General features: G+C 37.6%; 1 protein-coding gene across 2 annotated transcripts in view; it reads left to right on the forward strand.

Moving 5' to 3' along the window:
- The window catches only part of MAGI3 (membrane associated guanylate kinase, WW and PDZ domain containing 3), a 592,065-nt gene extending 566,460 nt beyond the window's left edge, over positions 1–25,605 (forward strand). The window contains exons 19-22 of one of the 2 annotated variants that reach the window (XM_053706658.1): positions 648–791; positions 5,347–5,485; positions 14,449–14,539; positions 20,973–21,110. In XM_053706658.1, coding sequence (XP_053562633.1) covers positions 648–791; positions 5,347–5,485; positions 14,449–14,498 — 333 coding nt within the window. In that variant the 3' untranslated portion in view covers positions 14,499–14,539; positions 20,973–21,110. Of the gene's footprint in view, positions 1–647; positions 792–5,346; positions 5,486–14,448; positions 14,540–20,972 lie in introns of both variants that reach the window. The other variant, XM_053706657.1, reaches the window with a different exon arrangement.
- The last annotated feature ends 1,270 nt before the right edge of the window (positions 25,606–26,875 follow it).

The following is a 26,875-nucleotide window of genomic DNA, read 5'->3' on the forward strand; positions in this document are numbered from 1 at the left end:
GACTCACTGTATCTTAGGAAAGAAAAGAAAATGTATGCTTACCTGATAAATTTGTTTCTTTCCGGATATAGTGAGTCCACGGCCCCGTCCTTTATTTCAAGAAAGTTTGTTTTTGACCAAACCTCAGGCACCTCTAACCACCTTGTGTTACTTCTTCTGTTTCTCCATTTTTCTTCAGTCGAATGACTGGGGGTTGTGGGAAGGCAGGTGATACTTAACAATTTGACTTGACTGTGGTGCTCTTTGCCTCCTCCTGCTGGCCAGGAGTGATATTCCCAACAGTAAATGATGATGAAACCGTGGACTCACTGTATCCGGAAAGAAACAAATTTATCAGGTAAGCATAAATTTTCTTTTTGTTGCATTTTAGCATTCATTCAAGACTAATAAATTCTAGCAAATCACATCTGGGTGTTTTGTGTTAATTCTATAACTCAAAATAATAAATAAATTCATAGGGCAGAAAACGGAAATTAGAAATGTCTTTCTATAGTTGTAGGAAAGTTTAAAGAGCCAAAGGATTTTTTTGGTCCTTTACAAACACTGCTAGTTTGTCATTAAGGAGTCAGATGTTCCTGCGAATTTGCATAACCTGGCGATTAGACAATAGTCACTAGCATAATTTAACCATCATCTCAATTCCCCAGAGTGTGGGCTGCTATCCTGTAGAACTTGAAAGAGGTCCTAGGGGCTTTGGCTTCAGTCTTCGAGGAGGAAAAGAGTATAACATGGGTCTGTTTATCCTTCGTCTTGCAGAAGATGGTCCAGCTATCAAAGATGGACGTATTCACGTATGTGTCACTTTAAGTGTTTTGTTGCCGCAAAGCTAGAAAGCAATAAAGTTGTGACTGATTTATGTTTATTTTATTACAGTTAATTAGATTTGGTACTACTTGGCTAGATTAACTCCAGTACTGAATTGGCCTCATATGATTTTGTTTTTATTTTCAAACTTGTGTTAATTTAGCCCAGTGTTTCTCAACCGCGGTCCTCAAGTACCCCCAACAGGCCAGGTTTTCATTATAGCTGAACTAGAACACAGGTGAAATAATCAGCTGATCAGTAACCATGGTAACTAACCTGCTCTCCCCCATCAGCTGATTATTTCACCTTTGTTCTAGTTCAGCTAAAATAAAAAACCTGGCCTGTTAGGGGTACTTCAGGACCGCAGTTGAGAAAAACTGATCTAGCCACATGGTTTTTAAACATACTTAGCAATGCTTGTACCAATTACAAAAATAATACAGTTACAGCTCGATTCATTGGGGATCTGGGCTTATTTGCTTCATTTCTTTCGATCCATAACTGAAAGGATTAACTCACATGGTAAGGAAGGTTTGTTGTGCACTCTTCCCGCATATCTTGTCAGGCAGCAGTTATTGAGTCTGTAGGATCAGAGATCACATCCATTAGTGGAGCTAAATTTGTGGACTCTTCGATATATGTGATGGGAAATGCAACTACCGTGTTTACTTTTCCTATTTTGATTTTTGTACATGTTGTTCTGCCTTGATGTTTGTGATGATGTTTTAGATTTGCAAGAGATAGGATAATCCATGTTCTAAAGCAAATAGATTCATAAAAAACAAACAAAACACTGTATGGTCCCCCCCCCCCAATACATATTTAAATAGACATGAAACCCAGAATGTTTCTTTCATGATTCAGAAAGAGCATACAATAATTAAAAAAAAAGATTTGAATTTACTTCTATTTTCTAATTGGCTTTGTTCTCGTGGTATTCTTGTTGAATAGCATACCTAGGTAGGCAGCGTGCACTTGTCTGGCACACTACATGGTAGGAAACACTGCTGCTAACTAGTGCTCTTACAAATGTATAATATTCTTGAAAAGCTGTTGCCTTATAGTACTGCAGACTCAGGCACACTCCTGAGTTTACATACCTGCATACCTTTTACAATGTAGTACTTAAAAGGTCATACAACTTAAATGTAAAAAGGAACAATGAATGCATTAATTCTTGGAAAGATGCATTTTTGCAAAAATGGCTGCAGTTATTACATTTTCAGCTATAACTTATATGTACAAACGCTCTGTGACATTATAAGCCTTTATCTGCATTCAAACTATACTTATTGAGTATTTAAGCAGAATCGATAGTCGCAACATTTAGTAGAATCATTTTTGCTACTAGAAGGGTACTGCAAAATTGTTTTGTTTCAAATCTGAAATGCATTCGTTAATTTACAATTTAAGTTTTATTTCTATTTTAAGTACTGCATTGTAAAAGATCTGCATAGAAACATTTGTAAGGTTTTGTAAATCTAGAGTAGTCCAGGGGATATACCCATTGAAAAAGACAGTCAGGTACCCTAAGTATATGAGCTAATGTACTGATCAATTCCATCACTGTGCATAAGATGAACTGCCACATATATAAAGAGACATTGAAGATAGTATTTTTTTTTATACATGACTCAAAGATCTGCTTTGTAGAATTTGCTATGGCCAATTAAACACCAGATATAAATGAGATATTGTACTGATCTAAGTAATCACTAGACATGTGCAAAAGGTTTATTTGTTTGACAAACACGTAACAATGTTTTCACCAGCATTGATTTATGATCCTTAATAAACAGGGCAACAAAACTGACAACTGTATTTATTCATTTAGTTTGTTCTAGTAATAAAATACTGGAAAGAAAATTCCAACTTTTTATTTGTTTAGAGATTTTCCACATGTCTAGTGATCACTGTGTAGCATTTGCGTCAGACAAGCTGCAGCATAAAGGGACAGGAAAACCCAAATTTTTCTTACATGATTTGGATAGAACATACAATTTTTAACAACTTTCCAATTTACTATCCATTGTCAAATTTGCTTTGTTCTCTTGTTATCCTTTGCTGAAGGAACAGCATTGCACTACTGGCAGCAAGATGAACACATCTAGTTAGCCAATCACATAAGACAAATGTGTGCAGGCACCAATTAGCAGCAGCTCCCAATAGTGTAGGATATGTGCATATTCTTTTTCAACAAGGGATACCAAGAGAACAAAGCATATTTGAAAATAGAAGTGAATTTAAAAGTATCTTAAAATTACATGCTCTATCAGAAACATGCAAGTTTTTAATTTTGACTTTCCTATCCCTTTAAAGGGACAGCAAAGTCATAATTTGATTTTCATGATTCAGACACAGCATACACTTTTAAACAACTTTGCAATTTATTTCTATTTAATTTTCTTCCTTCTCTTGTTATCCGCTGCTGATTGGTGGCTGCATAAATATACAGATTGTCATTGGCTCACTCAGTTAGAAACCAGTAGTGCATTGCTGCACCTTCAACAAATGATACCAAGAGATTGAAGCAAATTTGATAAAAGAAGTAAACTGGAAAGTTGTTTAAAATTGTATGTTCTACCTAAATCATGAAATACATTTTTGGGGTTTCATGTCCCTTTAAACATGCACCACATACTCCGGCCTTTATTGGAGAGTGTAAACTACAGGTAAAGCATGTAATATAATTATTATACATTTCATTTTCTGCATAAATATGCTAATGCCTGTTTTTGTTTTCCAAATGTCTCCATTGAAAGCATATTAATATCTGAGTTTCAAATATAAAATGTAATTTGTATATTAATTTCCATAGACTTATGCTGGTCTATTGGAATCAACATTCCAATGTTAATATTTAATTAATATATCATATTTATTATATGAATTTTAAATTCAGTATGCTAATGCTGCTTTCACTATTTCCATATACAGTAATGCTTATTGGTCACATTCAATCATTTAATGTTACATTTACTGTATGGAAAAGTTAATATCTGTTCAGAAGACAATACACTTACGGCAATTCAATTTTATTTAAAAGCATTTCTGGGGTATTATTATTATCGGTTATTTGTAGAGCGCAACAGATTCCGCAGTGCTAATATGTACTTTATAAGATAAAATCCTTCGAGTCAAATCATACCAATCACACTGAGCAACTTTTTGCTTCGAGGGCAAAGAGGCTGCTCTGCAGTGCAAATGCACAGCAAAACCTCACACTAAAATGGTTATAGATTTGTTTTTCTAGAACAATTTTCACTTCTTTAAATTGCATTGGAAAAATTATTTTAATTAAAATGATTATATCCCTTTAATAAAAATATTTATGGGAAAAACTCAATTTTAAGTTTTAATGCATATATTTATTTCTTTTATTTTGATGTGATATATATATATATATATATATAGTAAAGAATGGGGATGCGCTCGCCAGGATTTCCAAAGTTACCTTTAATGTTAAAGGTAACTTTGGAAATCCTGGCGAGTGCATCCCCATTCTTTACTATCAGTACCATGGAAGCACCCTGGGTGGATGAAATGTTATCCGTGAGTGCTGTCGTGCCTGCTGTCATATATATAGATATATTTGCTATAAATTCTCCATACAAACATATAACATGGTTATTTATTTGTGCAAAGAACATTGCTTGGTCGTCGGATTAAATTGCACACTGTTTGTACAGTGGGCTGAGTCACTGCATTTTTGCTCACAGTTCAGTAAACAAAAGCAGACGATAATCTACTTTAGAGTTTTTATTAAAGCTGCAGGCCTTTCCTGCCTGTTCGAGAAGAAAAAGGAAAATGACAGGAATGGACACTGATGAATTGCACAGGTCAGCAAAATGCAGACAGAGCTCAATGATAGCAGATGCACAATGTATATAGAGTCTATTAAATGTCTCTTACATCTAGTGAGCGCCTGTATTTTATGTATCGTTTCAAATGGTATGTGAGTTTTAAACTAAGGATCATGTTTTAACCCCAAGGCCGATGGAACTAGTCTGGCCTGAGCTTGGTTCCTGGATGGGGAATAAAAGCTGAATTGCCATTATTTATTATACTGATGAGTACAATATGTACATCTGTTATTCTAGATGCTCACAACACGTATTATTTTATATACTACTTGCTAGTCACACATACAATGGTTCTGGGTGAAGGAAAGTACTTTGAACTCTGTATATTTGTATCTCTTGCCTGCATTTTTTGGATACAGATGTAGGCTAAACAAAAATAACTCATTGTTCTGTTTATGTGTTGTGGTGCCTCATAGGCTTGAAAATAAATTAACTACTTAACCCAAAACCTGCCAGAATTTCTCCATGGATATTGTACTTACATGCCCTGTGTTGCTTGATCGTAACCTCTATGTCTACATTTAATTACAGAGTAAATATTTTATGATTATTTATTATTTCCAGTTTGTATATTTTAATATGTTACACAATGTGTTCATCGTTGTCTCCTGCATTTGATGTGACTATAACATTAGGACAAATATACACCACATAATGTCTCTTCTGGTGTCTATGTCAGGTTGGAGATCAGATAGTGGAAATCAACGGAGAGCCAACGCAGGGCATCACTCATACTCGTGCTATTGAGCTGATTCAAGCAGGGGGCACTAAGGTTCTTCTGCTTCTGAGACCAGGAACAGGACTAATACCAGACTACAGTAAGTCACCATAATTCAACGTTTAGAGCAAAACATTTAGATCATGGAGCAGGGCAGCTCTGTAATGATATGTCTGTCGCTTTAAGAAAGTAACACAAAAAATTGTAAAGAATCAGACCGTTGCTTTATAAAAAATAAACAAAAAAAAGAAGTAACTTCCAGTCTGTATTTGTTGTTAACAAGTGCAATAATATCACATATGTGCGTGCACAGCTGTTTTTGTGCCATCCAGCCAGGTGCATAGTTTTCTACAAAGTCTTGAAGTTCCAAAAAAACCCCATTAGAAACAGTAGAAAACTGGACACATGTTATAGACTCTGGAATTGAGAACTTGTTTGATTAATTTAAATGCTTTTGTATTCATTGTTCCTTTAATATAAAGGTAGAGCTTGTGTTAAACAAAAGGTAAACATGTCTCATCAGGCAAAAGGTATCCTCGGGCATAATATTTTTTTTTGTGCTCATCACTTTAACATATAGAATTATCCCACTTGTCCCATGATTATGCATTCCTAGTTAGCATGATCTATTTAAGTAAATAAATGTGTACATTTTAAAAGGACAGTCTACTTAAACATTTTTATTGTTTAAAAAGATAGATAATCCATTTATTACTCATTCCCCAATTTCGTATATACAACACTCTTATGTTAATATACTTTTTACCTCTATGATTACCTGCATCTGAGCTCCTGCAAACTGACTCCTTATCTGAGTGTTTTTTACAAACATTCATTTTAGCCAATTAGTGCTGGTTCTTGTATAACCATTATCATTCTCTACGGGAGTGTGCACCGTTATCTATATGGCACACATGAACTAACAAAGTCTGGCTGTACTGTAAGATTGTAAAAAGCTAATAAACAGCACTGATATGAGGGGCGGCCTACAGAGTCTTAGAAACAGGCAAACTTAGAGGTTATAAAGTATATTAATATAACAATGTTGTTTATGCAAAGCTGGGCAATGGGTAGTAGATGACTGTCCCTTTAAATTGTCCCACTAAATCTATTTGAATATCAATATTTCTCTTGTAAGGTGTATCCAGTCCACGGATTCATCCTTTACTTGTGGGATATTCTCCTTCCCTACAGGAAGTGGCAAAGAGAGCACACAGCAGAGCTGTCCATATAGCTCCCCCTCTAGCTCCACCCCCCAGTCATTCTCTTTGCCGGCTCTAAGCACCAGGGTCTCTCTCGGGAGGGTAAAGTGAATGTGGTGTTAGAATTGTAGTTTTTATTATCTTCAATAAAAAGTTTATTTTAAATGGTACCGGTTTGTACTATTTACTCTCTAGCAGAAAAGTGATGAAGATTTCTGCTGAGAGGAAGATGATTTTAGCATGTTGTAACTAAAATCCACTGCTGTTCCCACACAGGACTGAGGAGTACCAGAAAACTTCAGTTGGGGGGAACGGTTTGCAGGGTAGACTGCAATAAGGTATGTTCAGTCATTTATTTCTAGACAAGACTGAGATGATGCTAGAAGAGACTGACAATATCCCCATGAGGGGAGAGTAAGCTATGTTCAGAGACTTAGTAAGGAATGGAATGCTTACATAACAGGGCTAATTATGCTGGTTGACACTAATTAAGGGCAATCGATTGTTTTTTTAGGAAAATATCGTTTTTAAGACACTTTGAAAGTCCTTTTGGGTTCTTTATGGGGTTGCTACCCACATGACTATTTTTGTATTCACTTAGAAGTGGTTTCTTAGGCCTCACAGCTCCAGAGTAGAGTGGGAGTGGCCTAATTTTGCGCGTCAGATGCGCAGTTAGAATTGCATAGAAGTTCATGCTGCTTCACATGGAAGGTCCTGCTGCTGTTCGAGGGCCTAAAGGAAGCTATATTCCCCCAAATCTGGTCCCTAAGGGCAGGTAGGGCCACAGCAGTGTTGTGGCAAGGTGCTGTAGTAACCGGTTGTTGGCTTTAGGCTGCTCTGGTTTGGGCATTAAGGGGTTAATCGTTTTGCTTGCTAGGGGTGCAATCTTACTAAGGCTTTAGGTACATACTGTGAAAATTTCAAAAAGATTACTGCATTTTTCACTGTTTTGCAAAATTGTGTGCCTTTTTTATCTCTTAAAGGCACAGTAACGTTTTTTCAAATTGTGTTTTTTAATTGATTAAAGTGATTTCCAAGCCTGTTTGTGTATACTACTAGTCTGTTAAACATGTCTGACACCAAGGAAAATCCTTGTTCAATGTGTTTAGAAGCCATGGTGGAACCCCCTCTCAGAATGTGTCCCACTTGTACTGATATGTCTATACACTTTAAAGATCATATTGTTGCACTTAAGAATGTGGCCCAAGATGATTCTCAGACTGAAGGTAACGAGGGTAGCCCGTCTACCTCTCCCCAAGTGTCACAACCAGTTACGCCCGATCAAGCGATGCCTAGTACTTCTAGTGCGTCTAACCCTTTTATATTACAAGACTTAGCGGCAGTCATGGATAATTCTCTTGCAGCTTTCTTATCTAAACTGCCTGTGTTACCTGCAAAGCGTGATAGCTCTGTTTTAAGAACAGATTATGAGCATTCTGACGCTTTGGAAGCCGTAGCCGATATACCCTCACAACGCTCTGAAGTGGGAGCGAGGGATTTGATGTCTGAGGGAGAAGTCTCTGATTCAGGAAGGGTTCCTCATTAGACAGATTCAGATACATTGGCTTTTAAATTTAAACTAGAACACCTCCGCGTTTTGCTCAGGGAGGTATTGGCTACTCTGGACGACTGCGACCCTTTGGTGGTCCCAGAGAAATTGTGTAAAATGGACCAGTACCTAGAGGTCCCTGTTTACACTTATGCGTTTCCGGTCCCTAAGAGGATTGCGGATATCATTACTAGGGAGTGGTATAGACCAGGCGTCCCCTTTGTTCCCCCTCCTGTTTTTAAGAAAATGTTCCCCATATCTGACCCCATGCAGGACTCGTGGCAGACGGTCCCTAAGGTGGAGGGGGCTGTTTCTTCACTGGCTAAGCGCACAACCATACCAATTGAGGACAGTTGTGCTTTTAAAGACCCTATGGATAAAAAGTTAGAGGGTTTACTTAAGAAAATTTTTGTTCAACAAGGTTTTCTTCTCCAACCTATTGCCTGCATTATTCCTGTAACTACTGCAGCTGCTTTCTGGTTTGAGGCGCTGGAAGACTCGCTCCAGACGGAGACCTTTTATAAGGAAATTATGGATAGAATTAAGGCTCTAAAGCTAGCTAATTCTTTTATCACAGACGCCGCTTTCCAAATAGCTAAGTTAGCGGCAAAAAATTCAGGTTTCGCCATTTTGGCGCGCAGGGCGCTCTGGCTTAAGTCCTGGTCGGCCGATGTGTCGTCAAAATCCAAGCTTTTGAACATCCCTTTCAAAGGAAAGACCCTCTTCGGGCCTGAATTGAAAGAGATTATTTCAGAAATCACCGGGGGAAAAGGCCATGCTCTCCCTCAGGACAAGTCCTTTAAGACAAAGAGCAAAGCTAATTTTTGTTCCTTTCGTAATTTCAGGAACAGCCCCGCTTCATCCTCTCCGGCTGCAAAGCAAGAGGGTAATGCTTCACAGCCCAAGGCAACCTGGAAACCTACCATGGCTGGAATAAGGGTAAACAGGCCAAAAAGCCTGCAGCTGCCACCAAGACAGCACGAAGGGGTAGCCCCCGATCCGGGACCGGATCTAGTAGGGGGCAGACTCTCTCTCTTCGCTCAGGCCTGGGCAAGAGATGTACACGATCCTTGGGCATTAGAGATTGTATCCCAGGGATATCTTCTAGAATTCAAGGACTCTCCTCCAAGGGGAAGATTCCACATTTCTCGTCTGTCTACAGATCAGACAAAGAAAGAGGCGTTTTTACGCTGTGTAGAAGATCTACATGCCATGGGAGTGATCCACCCAGTTCCAATTGCGGAACAAGGGTTGGGTTTTTACTCAAACCTGTTTGTGGTTCCCAAAAAAGAGGGTACTTTCAGACCCATCCTGGATCTAAAAATTCTAAACAGATTCCTCAGAGTCCCATCATTCAAAATGGAGACCATTCGGACAATCTTACCAATGATCCAGGAAGGTCAATATAGGACTACCGTGGATCTAAAGGATGCATACCTACACATTCCTATCCACAAAGATCATCACCAGTTTCTCAGGTTCGCTTTTCTGGACACGCATTACCAGTTTGTGGCTCTTCCCTTCGGCTTAGCCACTGCTCCCAGAATTTTCACAAAGGTGCTAGGGTCCCTCCTGGCGGTTCTAAGACCGCGGGGCATAGCAGTGGCGCTTTACCTAGACGACATCTTAATTCAAGCGCCGTCTTTCCAAAGAGCCAAGTCTCACACAGAGATTGCATTGGCCTTTCTGAGGTCTCATGGGTGGAAGATGAACATCAAAAAGAGTTCTCTTTCCCCTCTCACAAGGGTTCCCTTCCTAGGGACTCTAATAGACTTGGTAGAAATGAAAATATTTCTGACGGAGGTCAGAAAGTTAAAACTCTTAACTACTTGCCGAGTTTTTCATTCCATTCCCCGGCCATCTGTAGCTCAGTGCATGGAGACAATCGGATTAATGGTAGCAGCAATGGACATAGTCCCTTTTGCTCGGATACACCTCAGACCACTGCAACTATGTATGCTCAAACAGTGGAATGGGGATTATGCAGATTTGTCTCCTCAAATTCAGTTGGACCAGGAGACCAGAGATTCTCTTCTCTGGTGGTTGTCTCAGGATCACCTGTCTCAGGGAATATGTTTCCGCAGGCCAGAGTGGATCATTGTAACGACCGATGCCAGTCTGGTAGGCTGGGGTGCGGTCTGGGACTCCCTAAAAGCTCAGGGCTTATGGTCTCGGGAAGAAACTCTTCTCCCGATAAACATTCTGGAACTGAGGGTGATATTCAACGCTCTTTAGGCATGGCCTCAACTAGCTGCGGCCAAATTCATCAGATTTCAGTCGTACAACATCACGACTGTAGTTTACGTCAATCATCAGGGGGGAACAAAGAGTTCCCTAGCGATGACGGAAGTAACCAAGATAATCAAGTGGGCGGAGGATCACTCCTGCCATCTCTCAGCAATTCACATCCCAGGAGTAGACAACTGGGAGGCGGATTTTCTAAGTCGTCAGACTTTTCACCCGGGGGAGTGGGAACTCCACCCGGAGGTATTTGCCCAGCTGACTCAGCTATGGGGCATTCCAGAGTTGGATCTGATGGCGTCCCGTCAGAACACCAAACTTCCTCTCTACGGATCCAGGTCCCGGGATCCCAAGGCGGTATTGATAGATGCTCTAGCAGCGCCTTGGTCCTTCAATCTGGCTTATGTTTTTCCACCGTTTCCCCTTCTCCCTCGTCTGGTCACCAGAATCAAGCGGGAGAAGGCTTCGGTGATTCTGACGCAGGACTTGGTATGCAGACCTAGTGGATATGTCATCTGTCCCACCATGGACACTGCCAATGAGGCAGGATCTTCTAATACAGGGTCCGTTCAAGCATCCAAATCTAATTTCTCTGCGTCCGACTGCTTGGAGATTGAACGCTTAATTCTATCAAAGCGTGGTTTCTCTGAGTCAGTTATAGATACCTTGATTCAGGCTAGAAAGCCTGTCACCAGGAAAATCTACCATAAGATATGGCGGAAATATCTTTGTTGGTGTGAATCCAAGGGTTACTCATGGAGTAAGATTAGGATTCCCAGGATATTGTCCTTTCTCCAAGAAGGATTGGAGAAAGGATGGTCAGCTAGTTCCTTAAAAGGACAGGTATCTGCTCTGTCTATTCTTTTACACAAGTGTCTGGCAGAGGTACCTGACGTTCAAGTGTTTACTCAGGCTTTAGTCAGAATCAAGCCTGTCTATAAACCTGTGGCTCCGCCATGGAGTCTAAATCTAGTTCTTTCAGTTCTTCAAGGGGTTCCATTTGAACCTTTACATTCCATAGATATTAAGTTGTTATCTTGGAAAGTTTTGTTTTTGGTAGCTATCTCTTCTGGTCGAAGAGTCTCAGAGTTATCTGCCTTACAGTGTGATTCACCTTACCTGGTGTTCCACGCAGATAAGGTATACCAAACCTGGTTTTCTTCCTAAAGTTGTTTCTAACAAGAATATTAACCAGGAAATTGTTGTTCCTTCTCTGTGTCCTAACTCTTCTTCGAAGGAGGAACGTCTGTTACACAATCTTGATATGGTTCGTGCTTTAAAGTTCTATTTACAAGCAACTAAGGATTTCAGACAAACATCTTCCTTGTTTGTTATCTATTCTGGTAAGAGGAGAGGTCAGAAAGCGATTGCTACCTCTCTTTCCTTTTGGCTGAAAAGCATCATCCGTGTGGCCTATGAGACTGCTGGCCAGCAGCCTCCTGAGACTATTACTGCTCATTCTACCAGAGCAGTGGCTTCCACATGGGCTTTTAAAAACGAGGCTTCTGTTGAACAGATTTGTAAGGCAGCGACTTGGTCTTTGCTGCATACTTTTTCCAAATTTTACCAATTCGATACTTTTGCTTCTTCGGAGGCTATTTTTGGGAGAAAAGTTTTACAAGCAGTGGTGCCTTCCGTTTAAGGTACCTGTCTTGTTCCCTCCCTTCATCCGTGTCCTAAAGCTTTGGTATTGGTATCCCACAAGTAAAGGATGAATCCGTGGACTGGATACACCTTACAAGAGAAAACAGAATTTATGCTTACCTGATAAATTACTTTCTCTTGTGGTGTATCCAGTCCACGGCCCGCCCTGTCGATTAAGTCAGGTAATAATTTTTTGTTTAAACTACAGTCACCACTGCACCCTATGGTTTCTCCTTTTTCTTCCTAACCTTCGGTCGAATGACTGGGGGGTGGAGCTAGAGGGGGAGCTATATGGACAGCTCTGCTGTGTGCTCTCTTTGCCACTTCCTGTTGGGAAGGAGAATATCCCACAAGTAAAGGATGAATCTGTGGACTGGATACACCACAAGAGAAAGTAATTTATCAGGTAAGCATAAATTCTGTTTTAACGTTTCTTAGAGCAACAAAGTCAGTAAAGTACAGTTCTACAGCCAACATTTCCACACACATAAATTAGCAACACAGCCTGCAATCCTCCATACATAAGGTAGTCATTAAAACTCTAGTCCCACATACAATGCAACAGCTGATTTTAGATAGAAAAAGAACAAAACAAAGACATGTATTTTGCCTACATCGCTACATACAACAAGCATTGATACAACTGTTTTAAAGAGAGGGCAGATGTACATTTAGTAACTCCACATATGTAAATTAAGTATAGCATAAATTAGGTTTTGGACGGTTAATCCAACATGTGGCAGCAGTTACCAGTTACTAAGTCAGTATTCCTATATACACCAGGATAACATTTAACTAATAAACACAAATGTAGAGGGAAGGTATGCAGGCAGTAATCATACACATATATAGAGGGAAGGTATGCAGCCAGTAATCATACACATATATATAGGGAAGGTATGCAGCCAGTAATCATACACATATATAGAAGGAAGGTATGCAGCCAGTTATCATACACATATGGAGGGAAGGTATGCAGCCAGTAATCATACACATATAGAGGGAAGGTATGCAGCCAGTTATCATACAGATATGGAGGGAAGGTATGCAGCCAGTAATCATACACATGTGGAGGGAAGAGAAGGTATGCAGCCAGTTATCATACAAATATATAGAGGGAATGTATGCAGCCAGTAATCATACACATATATAGAGGGAAGGTATGCAGCCAGTAATCATACACATATATAGAAGGAAGGTATGAAGCCAGTTAGCATACACATATGGAGGGAAGGTATGCAGCCAGTAATCATTCACATATATAGAGGGAAGGTATGCAGCCAGTTATCATACAGATATGGAGGGTAGGTATGCAACCAGTAATCATACACATTTGTAAGGAAGGTATGCTGCCAGTAATCATACACATGTGGAGGGAAGAGAAGGTATCTAGCCAGTTATCATTCACATATATAGAGGGAAGGTATGCAGCCAGTTATCATATACATATGGAGGGATGGTATGCAGCCAGTAATCATACACATGTGGAGGGAAGGTATGCAGCCAGTAATCATACACATGTGGAGGGAAGAGAAGGTATGTAGCCAGTTATCATACACATATGGAGATAAGGTATGCAGCCAGTAATCATACGTGTATAGAAGGAAGGTATGCAGCCAGTAATCATTTGTGTATAGAGGGAAGGTATGCAGCCAATAGTCATACACGTATAGAGGGAAAGTGTTATGGCAGTAATTCAACCTACGAAGGGCAGAAATAAAGCCAGTAATCAAATTTGGAAGACAACAACATGGAATCCCACAGATGTCAGACATACATGTACTTAGTAAGATATTCACAAATACATACACAGGAGTATAAATAATGGTTAGAAGAAACTAAGTGCAGGGTAACCAAAATTTATAGTGTCTTCTTAGTATTACTTTTTTTTTGTTTGGGGGGGGGGGGGGGACTGGCTTCTTAAATATATATATAAATATATATATATATGTATATGTGTGTATAAAACAGCACTTATGAGGCATATATAAAAGTTGCTGTTTGACTTCCAGAACATGGAACTACATAGAGTGGCATTGCAGATCAAGATACTAGTCCAGTCAGCTGTTGACATTGTGCTTGGTATACAAGTATCTCAAAAGAAGTGTTTTACGCATCATAAAAAGTAAAAGTGTAATATATTTATATTATCAAGGATAGACCGTATAATTAGTTGAACTACTACCCTTTTAGGACCCAGATTTTCTACTGTTTCTATATTGACATCAGACATCTATAGAAGACCACTGTGGGTTAATTGGTTTGCAGATAACCCTCTGCCAGAGGGAGCACTACAGATGACTTAACCTGCATACAGCCATTCCTGTTTCTGCCACACGTTGCTAACAAATGTGCGGTGTATTCTATTGCTAGCTACGCTTTGGTGATGTTGGTATTCTGTTCCAGGCTTGTTTTCCTTTTCCTCAGGTTTGGCTCCTACCAGCCTCTGCTCCTACGTGAAACCTGATCAGCAATAAGGCTTTCTCGTGCTTTTCTTGGTCTTTCCCTTAAAGACTTGGTAAATGTGCATGTCTTGTGATTGAGCTTTCATCAGTCTGCATCCTCAACTGTCTCTTCACTTGGTGTTCTTTAATTATGGCATGTGCATGCACTGATTAACACAATTGTTTTTAGGGTGTTTGGGGTTTCACTATATAAATTGTGCAACTATGACCATATGGCTAGGATATATAGTATAACTTGCATGAGAATGCACTAATATTTCATTTTTACTGTGCTTTACAGCAGTTATTATATTTGTGTATATGTGTAGAAAGTTATTAGTAATAATAATATAAAATAATAATTTATATAGAGTGAGAATTAATACATTAATTTAATAAGGTTGAGTAGACATACGTAGCGATAGGCAAAAAAAAAGTAGATGGATATGTATATTTAAATGGTTCAATGCAACTGGACACATGTAGATAGACCTATATCATTATATAAAGTAATAGGTATAGATAGATTGATTGAAAAATATGGAACAATGTAGTTGTTTCTTGTTTACTTTTTTGAATTTACCTTCCATGCTCTATTTACCTTACATCAAAATCAAAATATTGTGTGTGTGTATACTCTGTCTGTAGGTATGTATATGTGGGTGTATATATATGTGTGTGTGTGTGTGTATGTATGTGTGTTGTCCAATGACAATACCAGGAGATGTTCTACCATACTATTAGTGGAATGAAGCGGTTGGCAGTTTCACTAACCTGCATTGGTTAAGTATTTGATTTTATCTGAATAGTTTAAATATTATTTTTATTTTTCGTAGACACTAGAGTATAACACCACTCGTGTATAACGCGAAGGGATATCTATAATATGTAAATGGGAGAAAAGCTCAAGACGCGAGTATAACGGGAGAAGCAAAACAGTATAAATCAAAGAATGGAAAACACAATTTTACGGAGCAAAAAAGTATAAATTTTAATATCAAAGATTGAAAACACAATTTTACAGTACATACCGTAATTGTAACATACGGTAAACAGTAACAGAAGATTATAGTAAACTACTGATTACCGGTAGGCCTACCGGTACTGAATATTGTTTGCAGTTCATCAATTAAAATCCTTCGAAGTCAGTGTCAGAATCCTCTTCTACAAACATTGCAATTATGTCATCTTGAGATTCTGCAGTATCCAGATAAAGATCAACAGTATCATCTGTCTCATTCTCCAAATTTTCATCATCTTCGGTCCCATCCATGGCATTGCTTATGCCACATTTACGGAAGAATTTCTGGATCATTTCTGGCGGCATTTATTCCCAGACGTCTTTAACCCAACGACAAACAGTGATATCTGGTCTCTGAGGCAGGCCAGACTTGGTTGTTGTTACCGCATCAGAGCATATCCAATCGGCCCACATCTGGCGAAGTCTGTTTTTTAATGGATTGTTTAGACAAACATCGAGCGGTTGAAGTTGCGATGTCAATCGACCTGGAATAATGGCAATGTCAGTGCACTTATTGCTGACAGCTGATTTGATGATGTCTTTAAGATGTGCACTAAACATGTCCCACACCAGAAATGCTCTTTTGCAGCGTAGACTGCCAGGTCGACGGCACCAAACATTATCAAGCCAGAATTTCACTCCGTCTTCGTCCATCCAGCCTTTTGGTTGTGCTCTAACGATGACACCAGATGGTAATTTCGCATTTTTTGGCAGAGTTTTTCGCTTAAAAAATCTGTGGTTTCAGTTTTGTGCCATTAGCCATGCAGGATAGAACGACTGTGAAGTGAGTTTTCTTGTGACCGGTTTTCTTCACGAGAACAGTCTTCTCTCTTTTGGTATGAATAGAACAATTTCCAGGCAAATCAAACGTCATGGGTGTTTCATCCATGTTGCCAATCTGAACCAAGCTCATAGTTGTGTTGCAGACGAAGTTCAAGAACAAATCTGTGAAAGCTGTCAACTTTTCCCTCGAGATCCTTTGGCAGTTTCTGAGATAGCTTTGTTCTTTGGCATAACGTTAAATTATTCCGTTCTTCAAAGCATGTACACCATCCTGCTAAAACTAAGAAATTCGAATTAACACCAACCTCACCAGACTTCTTGAATTTCAATGCTTAGAGACGTAACTTTTTGTGAAATGGCATAGCCGTTATTTCTGTGCTCCATGACCCAATCATATAAAGTTTATTCCAGTTTTGGATATGCAGATGATAACCCTCTGCAGGCCTTCTTAGTCCGCGGCTTCATTTCTAGTTCTGTTTTCTTTTTACGAACTGTACTCTCTGCTATACCAAACTGACATGCAGTAGCAGAAGTATTGCTTGATTCAGCCAATTTGATAACATTTAGCTTAAATGATGCATCATATGAAGAGCGTTGACTTTTTCAAATTAATTTTTAATGGTTTACGGTAATTAAAGAAAATATAAGCAGTTTGTGTATGGTAATCTGATCTCTGTACCGTAATATCCAAAACTGGAATCAACTTTGTATGATATATGCTATACGTCTCCAAGCATTGAAACTCAAGGAGTCTGGTGAGGTTGGTGTTAATCTGAATTTTGTAGCTTCAGCAGGAAACCGGTAACGAGAAAACTCACTTCACAGTCATTCTGTCCTGTATGGCTGATGACACAAAACTGAAAACACTGGTTATTTTTAAGTGAAAAACTCTGCCACAAAAATGCGTAATTCCCATCTCTCATCGTTAGAGCTCAACCAAAAGGCTGGATGGACAAAGACAGAGTGAAATTCTGGCTTGATAATGTTTGGGATATGTTTAGTGCACTTCTTAAAGGCAGCATCAAATCAGATGAAATGACATGTCTCGAATATACTGTGACCCCCTCCAATTTGTATCTTATGTCTCAAAAATCTCGCTTTATACTCTAGTATCTACGGTAAGTTTATTTAAGTTTTAATATGATATTTACAGTGTTTGGGTATAGATCCTGGGTGATGAATCCAATTACAGGAGTTGAGTGACGGTCTCACCAATGTTGTTTACTTATGACGCAATTGTCATGTGACCTGTTGTCAGTGGCTAGTCTAATTAGCCATGCAGCAATTGTTTTCTGTCGGTTTTGCGTTTGCGGCACGGACGGCTGATGTGATTGGCTTGAAGTATAAAAATGGGTAGAGGCCATAACTCACGATTCAAAATCAGCCCCCCAGGGTGCTTCCAAACAATTACGTATTCAAAAGTTCAAATTGTCATGTGACCTGTTGTCAGTGGCTAGTCTAATTAGCCATGCAGCAATTGTTTTCTGTCGGTTTTGCGTGTGCGGCACGGACGGCTGATGTGATTGGCTTGAAGTATAAAAATGGGTAGAGGCCATAACTCACGATTCAAAATCGGCCCCCCAGGGTGCTTCCAAACAATTACGTATTCAAAAGTTCAAAAAAGGATGCACTCGCCAGGAATTGTAAATAAGTCACCTTTATTCCATGTGACATTTCGGGGTTTCACCCCCTTCCTCAGACACAGAAAAATTGTACTCACCCATTCCAGTGACCTTTATATACCCTGTGAACAGCTGTTAGAGGTGTGATAGCTATTGCTTCTCCTATAGAGGCTGTATGATTTACGTGCAAGATTAAACTGTGTGGACGGGCATTGTGTATAACATTTACCATGGTAACTAACTAAAGGACATTGCAGACCAAGATTTCGGTTAGGATATGCTTATAGTTAATATGTTATAGGTTTGATTTGATGCTAGTGTGGAAATCTGTTAGCCTAGTTTATTATGTTATGCACAATATGCAATTGTTGTATATATCACTATTTTAGATAGGAACGGCTGTGGGCCGTGTCACAGGTGTATGAGGTCATACCTGGGGTTGTGTCTCTCCACAGTGTGCTGCCCAGCGTTTAGCTGTTCACATCCTCTACTCTCATCCAAAAACAAAGTCCAGCATCTTCAGTTTGCCAGACACTACTGGAACTTCAAATGGGATAGGGTTCTATGGTCAGATAAAACCAAAATAGAGCTGTTTGGCAATAAACACCAGAGGTGGGTTTGGCGCACACAGAGAGGTAGCCATATGAAAGTACCTCATGCCCATGATTTAATATGGTGGTGATTCTTTAATGTTTTGGGGCTGTTTTTTGGTCTAGAGGACCTGGACATTTTGTTAGGATATATGGCATCATGGACTCTATCAAATATCAACTGATTTTAAATGAACACCTGGCTGCCTCTGCCAGAAAGCTTAAAATGAGCCGTGGTTGGATCTTCCAGGAAGACAATGATCCAAAACATACATCAAAATCAACACAGAAATGATTTACTGACCACATAATCAAGGTCCTGCCATGGTCACCCCAGTCCCCCAACTTGAACCCAATAGAAAACCAAATTTGAAGGATCTCGAGAGATTCTGTATGGCTTTATAGGAGAAGACTCAGAGGTGTTATCTTGGCAAAGGGAGGTAACACAAAGTATTGATTTTTTTTTATATAATCCTGTGTTGTATCTGTTATATCCATGAGAGCAGACTATTTTTGTGTACTTTTTGAACAAAATATCAGGTTAAAGACAAATTTTCACAGCCTTCTTTTTTTCTCATATTTACCAAGGGTGCCAATATTAGTGGAGGGCACTGTATTTAGTGCGTATGTATATGTGTGTTTGTCTATATGTGTACGTGTGTGTGTGGGTATATATGTATACATGTGTGTGTGTGTGGGTTATATATCTCCATCGTAGAATAAAGGCACTCACTGGACTTTAACAAAATATTAAATTTTAATTCAAACAAGTATCATCAAGACATAACGTTTCGGTGTTATATTAACACCTTTGTCAAATGTCAAGTCACAGAAAAAAACGTGTCCCCATAGAAACTCTCCAAAGAAACTCCTAACACCCCGTCCCAAATACACACCTTATATACATTTAAAAACACTGCTCACCACTTCGCATTGGCTCAAGATGACGTTGTCATGCTGTAGCGTGAGCGTGATGCGTCACCGCGATTTGATTGGCTCAAGGTTCCCATGGAAACCATCTAAACAAAAGGTGTGATCCCATCCACAGATACGTGCGGTATTGCTCTAAAAACAACAGCACAAAGGCGAATACTCAAATCGGAATAATAGGTCATACACTACAGTGCCCAACTTAATTTGACATTGCCACTCCAGGGCATCGTCATGACCTAAATTATTCCTAGGAACAATATCGCCCTCCTGTTACATGACTGGGATGCGATCACATCTAGTGCAGTAAAATATTTATAATTAAAAACTCAATTCATATAACATTACATATATCGTGTTATGTTCCTGCAACAAACACAGACTTGTTTTCCCATGTTAATCAAATGGTCAAAAATAAAGGTGAACACCCTGACCTCTTGGAATGAAATCATTCATTGTATTAAACAATAACTATCCTCTTCATGCCTCCTAATGTATGTGACTTGACATTTGACAAAGGTGTTAATATAACACCGAAACGTTATGTCTTGATGATACTTGTTTGAATTAAAATTGGATATTTTGTTAAAATACAGTGAGTGCCTTTATTCTACGATGGAGATTGTTTACATAAACATGAAGTGCACCCTGCCAGTTGTGACAATTCTGTAAGACTGTGCTTATCCTTTTTGGAAGATTGATATATATATATATATATATATATATATATATATATATATATATATATATATATATAATATAATATATATATATATATATATATATATATATATACACACACTTGTGTGTTTATAATATATGTATATGTGTGTTTTTGGTTTTCTTGTAATCTGAAATGTTGCCAAACATTTAGGAAGCCAGATAATCTGATTATGCCATGTGCGGTAATGCAACCTGCACTTACCTAATGACACTGTAGACTCTTACTGTAAAACTGTCACGCTTTATCACTGCAGCATCTACATTTCATCCAACATCAGGGGCTCCCATAAATCAAACTTAGAGTCTTTTTGCCTTCATGGTAATGCATTTGCTGTACATCCCCTCTGGCATAACCACTAGTATTCTCAGAGCAATTAGTGGTATTGTTTCCATTAAAAGTAAGTGATGCCTATTTATAGCTGCATCATTATACACTATGAAAAGTTCAGTTAGCTTTAAAGACAAAGACAGCGTATTGGAGTAATGATTAAAGAATTAAAGAAACAAAAACTCATAAAATCCTATTGATTTAAAGCAAATTCAATTATTCCATGGTTATTTTCTAAAGAACAATATTCTATTGTATTAATATGCATGCACATCTGTAATGAGCACATCTCCACCAATACCTAAAGCACAAATCACCTTCATGGATAATTATTTTTTCTGATATCTGTGCAATAAATATTTTGCCTATGTTTGTTACTTTGTCATTCCAGCCATAAAGTGAATTGCTGTAAGAGTAAGCATCACATATTGTAGTAGTAGTATATTAATCACGTAAAAGTTATTTTCTGGTGTATACATTATTCTTATTTTTTGTTATTTATTTTTTCAGATGATCCAGATCATTCTCCATCAACAAGTGTAATATATGAAGATCTCCCGCAATATGCATCCTCTTCAAATTCCAATCCCATACCTGGAGGTTCTCATTTGCCACTATCAGATATGAATACATTGTCAGTTGAGGAAATAATTTTGCCAAAAGACACACCACAAAGCAAAGATGACACTACATCACCCATTATTACCACTTCAGAGAATAAAAAAAATAATCAGAACAATGCTATGTATAACAAAGATCCACATAGAGATAGGTCTGTAAGCCCCAGGGATTCCAGTAAAAACAACCAGCTTGAGGTTCCAAAGGAAAGCAGCTCAAGGAGAGGTCGATCTGTTAGCCCAAAAAAGTTGGACAGCAGAAGCCCGAAGGAATATTCTAACAGAACCCAGAGTCCTAAAAAGACAGACTCTTCAAAGAATCTTAAAGAATCCAGGGGCAGATCAGTGAGCCCACGGAAGCCACTGAGTAAAAACACTCAGGGTGTTACTGATGCTGGTGCTCCTGTAAAAGACCAGATCAGGGAACACAGAGGAAGATCTGCTAGCCCAAAAAAGACTTATAAGAAAGAGGCAAGAGAGAAAACATATCCAGATGAAAAGGAAATTACACAAAATTCTCAAAGCCGAAATAAGTATTCTGTCAAGCCTGAAAATATTGACCACATGAGGGAACGTAAAGAAATTGATAAACTGAAGCGAGAACATAAGGGTGAAAAATCAAAGACAGATGAAAAGCATGAGAAATGTAAAGGTGAAGAAAGAGAAAACAAAATCAAGAGACTGGAAAAAGATGATAAATCCAGGAGAGAAGAAAGAGAAGAAAAACCCAAAAGAGAAGAAAAAGGTGAAAAATCAAAGAGGGAAGAAAGAGATGATAAATTCAGGAAGGACGAAAAAGATGAGAAATTCAGGCGGGAGGAAAGAGATGAAAAATACAAAAGAGATGAGAAAAACAGAAAAGAAGAAAGAGAGCAGAAATACAGAAGAGACGATAGAGATGAGAAACTCCGGAGAAAAGAGAAAGATGAGAAAACCAGGTTGGAAGAGCGAGATGAGAAAATCAGGCGGGAAGAACGTGATCAGAAATCTAGAAGGGAAGAACGAGATCAAAAATCAAGAAGAGAACAAGATGAAAAACCAAGGAGGGAAGTACGAACTGAGAAAAAAAATGATGAGAAATCAAAGAGAGAAGAAAAGTCCAATTATCTAGAAACAAATGAGAAGAGATCTCCAGACCAGAAGAAGAACCTAAAGCTGAATGAAAAATCTCAGTCTTCAAATAACATAGGTGAGCAGAAGAAACATGAGACAGAAAAATCCAAAAAGACACATGAAACTGTTCTGACCACCCAAAAGCCAGAAGAGAAGAACCCATCTGGAGATGCTACTGTATCAAACAAAGAACCACAAAACAAAAAAAACATATCTGAGGCTGCAGAGAAAACCAAAGAAGGTGTGTCAAAGACGGGAGCAAAGAAAACCCATATCACCCCAGGACCTTGGAAAGTGCCTGGAACAGAGAAAGTCACTGATGACACGTTGAATATATAATTACAGACTTTGTGTTCAGTTTTTTTAAATACAGTGTTTTTTGTCACCTAATTTAAAGGTGAACAGGCTCCAACCTATATAATCATTCCTGCATGAAGGATTTTTGGGACTTGCTTGCAATGAACGGTCTTCCACAAGTGTGTGATACTTGCAACCCTGTGAAACTTTTCTGCTGCTCTTTTAATTCTCTGCTGCTAAGACTTGAAGAGTATAGAACCGAATTTTAAGGATCTTGAACACAGTTCTTTATCATTGTGATCATAATTTCTCTTTTTTTTTCCTTTGTGTTCAACATATGTATGTTTTCAAATCCAACCAAAAAGCCCTGTAAATCATGAGCTATTTGAATAGCATGTTGCATGATAACATTATGTAACAACAAAATACAGGTTTGCACAAGTCATAGCAAGAAAGGACAGATTCAACAAATGACTAAACACTGATGTTTTATATATTAACATTATGATATTAATTTCACAAATCAGAGACTTAATTGAAAGCACTAGGTGCAAGCATGAAAACTGTATTGGGGAAAGGGCAAAATAATGGTTTTAGACTTCTCTTAGTGTGTTTTGCTCCACAATTAACATATTTAATTAGCTATTTAGTTTTTGTATATTACTGTATGATTTACACTCAATCTCTAACAAAGGCAGAATTGTATTTTTGGCTGGTTAGTTATGCACATACCATGTAGATGTAGATAGAGAAGAAAGGTTTGCCAAGTGAGGCAAAATATACCCATTTTGATTGGTAGAACAGTGCAACCCAAAATTACATTCACCTTATATGATTCCTTCCCTTGGTAGTGCTGAATGTAGCGCCACATAAATGGTTACAATTTGTAAACTGATTGCACATAAATAAATATGGAAGGAATAAAAGAGAAAAAAATATGTGGTTAAATATAAAATTCTATATTTTAGCAGCTATTTCAAAAATATATATTTTGCATAACTTAGCTACTTATATTTAAAGAATACAGCTTTTCACAAATCAAAAATGCATTTTTTATATTGATATTTGTTTTGGTCATTATGAAATGATGTTTTTATCAGTATGTCCTTTGCAGTGCAGATATCTTCTAATACAAAGTAATTACGAGCAGGAATAAAATGTGTATCATGAACTAAATACAGCAGAAAAAAAAATACCAAGCAATTTTTAGCAATAGTGAAATTTCTATATCAGTAGCTGAAAAAATATATTGGGCTGGATGACAAGTGGAGCGCTAAATTATCGCACGCCAGCAAACGGGCAAATGTGCCAGTTTGTGGGGGCACAATAAATACCCAGCCATTACAAGTGGGCCGTGGCTGGTTATTGCTACCTCAAAGTAGCAATTAGCTCTCTGAAAATTAACCGGAGGTCAAACCTCTGGTTAAATTTCTAAATGTCCCCCAAATGCCCCCAAACTTATGTGTCTGTTTTCTTTTTTTTATTATTTTTTTTATTTTAAATGTAGCAGGAAAAAAAACGCACATAGCAGTGTTCCCTGTAAATATATATGTATATGCTTATATACATTACATATATATTTGTTTATATATATATATATATATATATATATATATATATATATATATATATATTTGTTTTAATATGTGTATATACACATATTAACACATAAATATATATGTATATAAGCATATACATGTATGTTTACATTTGCTGCATGACTTACATTTTTGTTCTCACGGCATGAGAATGAGGCTCCCATTGGAGCCTATGAAAGTGCGCTCTCGTGAGCGCAATGCTTCTGTGCAATGGGAATGCGAGGTTGCGTTCCCATTGCACCTCACCTGTAATACCAGCTCACATTTGCGCACGCTGGTATTACAAAGTAGAGCGATATTTTGCGCTCCATTTATAATCTGGCACATTATGTTAAATTATCCTGGATCATTGAAATTTCTTCTGAAGAACATCAGACAATTTGACCAATAAATATTTTTCCTTTTTAAAATGTGCGTACAAATTAATAAGCACTGTAATAAAGAAAAAAATTCTAAAAGTTAGTTTTTTATAGTTAACCTTAATATATAATCCAGAGCCCAAAAAAATGAGTGATGAGTGATGGATATTCTATATGTTATAAAATCACACAACGGTAATAACTGTGTATCATCAATATGGAACAGATACCAAACAAGTCTCTTACAAAGGCAAGTGCAATAGATTTGTTTTTATTTTTAAAGGTCTGTCAACAGTTACAGAATTAGATTTCTGAATTCAGACAGTAATCAATATTTGTTTTGACTTCTCCAAAATTTAGAAACCAGTTAATACTGTTGTACAGAAATTGTTCTTCCCAATGTAATGTTATCCCAAAATAAATATATTCATTTAATGCAAGTCTTCTTAGATGTCAGAAACACACAATAGAAGACGGAGCGGCCAATAAAAATCACCTTAGTAAGAAACTACAGTATTGGTTATTTTATGCTAAACGTTCAGACAACCATTTTGCGTTAATAGATTTTATAGTACTTTAGCTACAGCTGTATTGCTCTGGTTTGCTTGTAAATGTTGATTTGTCACATGTTGATTTTTTTTTATACAAAATATAAAACAGGGATATGCCAAGTTGCTGTCCCCTGTGGCGGCAAAAATATTAACCCCTGTCCAACTAATAACTGTGATTTGATGTTTTCTGTTGAACATACTGTGATCTCATTTGGTGGTACCTGTGAAATGTTAATCTTAGTTGTCATCTGAACATTTATTTTTCTTCTAACTTCTCTTTTAAAAATGTTGCCTTGAATCGTTAAAGGATTTATGATTTGATTTACTGGTTGTAAATGTTTATATATTGTACAGCACCTATAAATATATATACATATATCTTTCCAAAGTATAGAATAGACCTGTAAAGCAGTTATTATTTTTTATATAAATATATAAATATATATATATGAACAATTCAGTCAATGGCCTTCAGTTCTTGCACTGTAAAATAAGAAAATGCTGTATAATTTTGTTTTATTTTCCAATAATGCATTGTATAATGTATGTGTTAAGCAAAAGCATCCTTCAGAATTAATAACTATTTTGCATTAAAATGAATACATTCATTTGCTTTGTCTTTGGTTATTGAATTTTTTTATTTTCTTTTAAAAGATAAAATGATTAAACATACATTTAATGTGTCAGTAGTTTGTAAACTGGGGGTGGGGGGGGGGGGCTCTCCACTGCAATTAGCATAGTCTGTTAAGTGGAAACGAAACAGCTAATCACTTAATTGTATTTGGTTTGGTTACATTTTTTTTTTTCAATGTTATTTTAAAGTTTATCAAAATTAGTTTCGGACTTTTATTTTACTTTTTTTTTTTTATAAATTTAAATTCTATCAGGCATGCTTATATTTTTGAATGGCTCAACAAACAGCGAGTTTACAACACACAAATATTAAATCTAAAAAGTGCTATCAAATTTGTCTTTTGTTGGCTTTCTATTCGCTGCAGGTTACATACTTCTATTTTACAAACACACCGAGGTGTTAAATATAACCCTAAACCCATTTTCATTTAACGTTCAGGAAAGTGGAAGTGGTTTTCAGAAGCAAATTGGCATCTGAGTATGTTGCTTAGCAACTCTAACCTAATTACTGTATATAAACTACTTGTCTTCGTACGGCCTTCACCTGTGTTTCACTAGACACAACTTTTAAAATATGTAATAAAATATTTATTTTACATTTGTGTCAGATTCCTATGTATGTTAAAATATATATATATATTTATAAAAGATGATAGATATCTCAATAGAGATAGCTAAATAGGGGGCGCTCTAATAAGGAATAATCATATAAAAATGGATGTATAAGTTGAAATGTGGATATTAGCAGAACTATGTTAGTCAGAATAAAAAAAGAACACAAGCCAACTATAACATGTATGTAATCAAGACAAATAAAGTCTATAGGTGTAATCGGCCCCAATACAAATCCAGACCAGATGATATGGAATATATCGATGAGTGGATGTAATCTTGTAAATGGATATCAGCAGCAGCACTCTCCTTACATCAACCAGGCAGGAAGTCTAAGCAGAAAAGTAAAGAACACAAAGAGAGGTGCTTGTGTGTACCAGTAGAAACAAAAAATATAAGTAAGAACACCCCCAACAGGTTACTCACATTTGGTAGGAGCACTCAGACAGTGCTATTAGGTGCGGACTGGGTGCTCAACAGCAACCCAGCTTGCTGATACTTCCAGAGTGTCACCAGGAACACCTTGAGCTCTCCCTTCTCCAACAGTATAGCAGGCTGCCAGACAAGGCAGCTTCACCAAACAGGCAAATGTAGATGGAAATAGAAGGAAATCCCACTCCAAGCAGGAACAGT

Source organism: Bombina bombina, chromosome 3 (assembly GCF_027579735.1).
Source record: "Bombina bombina isolate aBomBom1 chromosome 3, aBomBom1.pri, whole genome shotgun sequence".
Taxonomy (NCBI): domain Eukaryota; kingdom Metazoa; phylum Chordata; class Amphibia; order Anura; family Bombinatoridae; genus Bombina; species Bombina bombina.